At 46.5% G+C, this 2,553-nt stretch overlaps 1 protein-coding gene across 1 annotated transcript in view; it reads right to left on the bottom strand.

Annotated features, from left to right (window-relative positions):
- The window catches only part of xylb (xylulokinase homolog (H. influenzae)), a 15,920-nt gene extending 13,812 nt beyond the window's left edge, over positions 1 to 2,108 (bottom strand). Inside the window, exons 1-4 of the mRNA XM_015403028.1 lie at positions 2,010 to 2,108; positions 373 to 455; positions 238 to 307; positions 66 to 158 (exon numbers count right to left, since the gene is read on the bottom strand). Coding sequence (XP_015258514.1) covers positions 66 to 158; positions 238 to 307; positions 373 to 455; positions 2,010 to 2,063 — 300 coding nt within the window. The 5' untranslated portion in view covers positions 2,064 to 2,108. The remainder of the gene's footprint in view (positions 1 to 65; positions 159 to 237; positions 308 to 372; positions 456 to 2,009) is intronic.
- Positions 2,109 to 2,553: the final 445 nt, after the last annotated feature.

Genomic DNA, 2,553 nt, shown 5'->3' with positions numbered 1-2,553 from the left:
GAGTCAATGAGCTTTAATAAACTTTATCTGCTTCTAGTCCAATCCTTCAGTTTCTATCTGAGGACCTGGGCTCTCACCTGGCCGCTGCCAGATAACGCTTCCACCCTGGAGAAGTCAAACCCAGCCCTCTTCATCTTGTCCAGCAGCAGGTCCAGAGCCTGGTGACGGACAGGTCAGACAGCCAATCAGGAGACAGAACACTGACTAGTGCAGTTAAACCATCTGGCGGCGTCTCACCTGGACCCACATGAGCACCGGTGAGGTGACGGTCAGTTTGTCAGCATGGATATGAACTCCACCCTGAGTCCTGAACAAAATCACATTTCAAAATAAAAGCCAGGCTCTTTCAGAATAAAACCTGCCTGGTGTTACCTGTAGTGGGGCAGCTCAGAGTCGAACTGGACGGCGTCCTGATGGACCACGCTGAGGTCGCCATCGATGGCGACAACCTTCAGCTGCAGAACCAACAGAGCAACAGATCAATCAGATGTGACGCTAACTGTTCCCTCCCCTCATTCATGGCGACTAGTTCCCCACAGTGAACATGTCACCACCTACTGGTGGAGTGCAGAACTACAGTTAGAACTATTTAAGCTCCTTTGAAATAGTTCATGATTGGTCTGTATAATTAAATCGTTTGGAAGTTTTTTTTGTGTAAAATGTCTTAGAAGCAAAAAATCCTTTAAGGTTGACAGTTTTTCTGCTATTTTATAGAAATAAGCTCAAGCAGACAGTGGAGGTTTGTGCAAATAATGAGCAAAATGAAAGGTTTTAGTCATTTTATTCAAAAATCGTAGTTTTTCCAGTTTTTGGTTTAAATCTGGTTGGAAGTTATGTGTTCAACCAATCTTTTGGTTAAAGAGAAACTCTGTTTTTTTTTTTTGTTTAGTGTCATTTGGAGCCGTTAGATATTCCGTTAGGTTATATCCAGTAACGTTAGATTCTGATGCCAAAAGCGATAAATCATGCATCCCTAGAATTATGATTTCAGGTAATTAAAGTTGTTTCCCCTTTAAATCTGCAGCTCTCCCTGCTTCTCTCTGTTTAAAAAGATTTATGAACCTCTTTACTAATATAATGATGCTAGAAAGTAAATTTCTAGATCTGTAGAAGCTCTGCAGGCTGATTCTGTCTGTTCAATAAGAAAACATGTTAATTTTAACCTGGAACTGGGAGTCATGCTCCTCTGAGACACTTTAACTAGTAAAGAAGAACAAACTATGTTTTCTTAAGATTCTTGCGTTATATTATTAACTTGTATAAACTTATAACCTGTAGCAGTTTTTAGCTGATAAAGCTCCATATTTCTAATGAACAGATGATTTTTCGGTGGCATCTCTAATGTTTCCTTAAACATGGAAGCAGCTGCTGGTTAATATTCACTGAGTGCTGCTGTAGCGACTTTATATGCAGTAAAATGCGACCACCAATCAGATGTCTCAGAGCCACAGATCTGATGATGTCACACTGAGAGGCAGGACAATGGAGAGAGGAAGAAAAAACATGGACCGAAAACACTCTGAACATACTAGCTGCACCCGACCTCTGCCCCCCGCTGCCTCCCTGCCTACGGGGGTTCCTGGTCCCGGAGCTGACCCTCAAGTTCCGGGCAAAAGAGGACGTCTGGTCACCCTACCCGGGGCCCCACATTTCCTAAATCCGCCCCTTCACCAAGCAGACTGAGGGTCAGAGTCCGGCTCAGGTGTTCATTAACCTGCTATGGGTTAAAGTCCACCTCCCCCTGTGGGGGGGGGGGGGGGGGGTCTGGTGGAACCTTCCAGACCTCCGGCTCCCTTTAGAACCAGAACCTGAAGGTTCCCAGCAGAACGGAACCTGATCAACTGGGAACCAGTGAGGCTGGACTCAACCAAACCAGTCTGCTGATAATATCCATCCGCGCATGCGCAGTTGCACCGACATTCCGCCGCGCGGCGCGCGGTCCTGACTCCACACAGACACAGGGAACCGGAACCGGAACCGGAAGCGGATCAGGTGAGGTTCTGCTTTACCTGCTGGGTGCTGAAGTCCAGGCCCAGGTAGAGAGGAAAGAGAGGAGCAGCCATGAGGAGGAAGAGGCGCGAGGCGCACTGAGCGCGAGGGGCGGAGCGGCACACATTAAAGAGACACACACAGGCTGTGTTCGAATTCATTGGCTGCGGAGGGACGCTCTGTTGCTTAGCAACCGAGAGAGTCGTAAACACAAAGCAGGAAAAGAATGAATTCTAAACTTGTCAAAACTGTTTCCTTTTTATTTTATATTATTTTTTATTGTAAATTGAACAAAGACTGATGAGAATCCAGAGTGGAATAAAGGTTCCAACCTCTGGGATGAACAGATCTACCCAAGCAAGGCCCCGGGGCCTGCTGACACACCTGGGCAGGTAGTTTCTCCCACGGCTGAATGCCTGTTGGAGTCCCTGTTGAGTCGCTCTTTGTCTGCCTCAGAGGAACCAGCAGCGGTCTATCTTCTATTCCTTTTCTTCCTCCCCATGAATAGAACCAGCTTCCTTCTACCTCATTCATTTCTATGCTCTGATCTACCGGTTGTGTCTC

Source organism: Cyprinodon variegatus, unplaced genomic scaffold (genome assembly GCF_000732505.1).
Source record: "Cyprinodon variegatus isolate N-32 unplaced genomic scaffold, C_variegatus-1.0 Scaffold1427, whole genome shotgun sequence".
NCBI lineage: Eukaryota > Metazoa > Chordata > Actinopteri > Cyprinodontiformes > Cyprinodontidae > Cyprinodon > Cyprinodon variegatus.
Note: the sequence above shows the minus strand (reverse complement) of the source record. Positions and strands in the feature narration are given on the sequence as shown.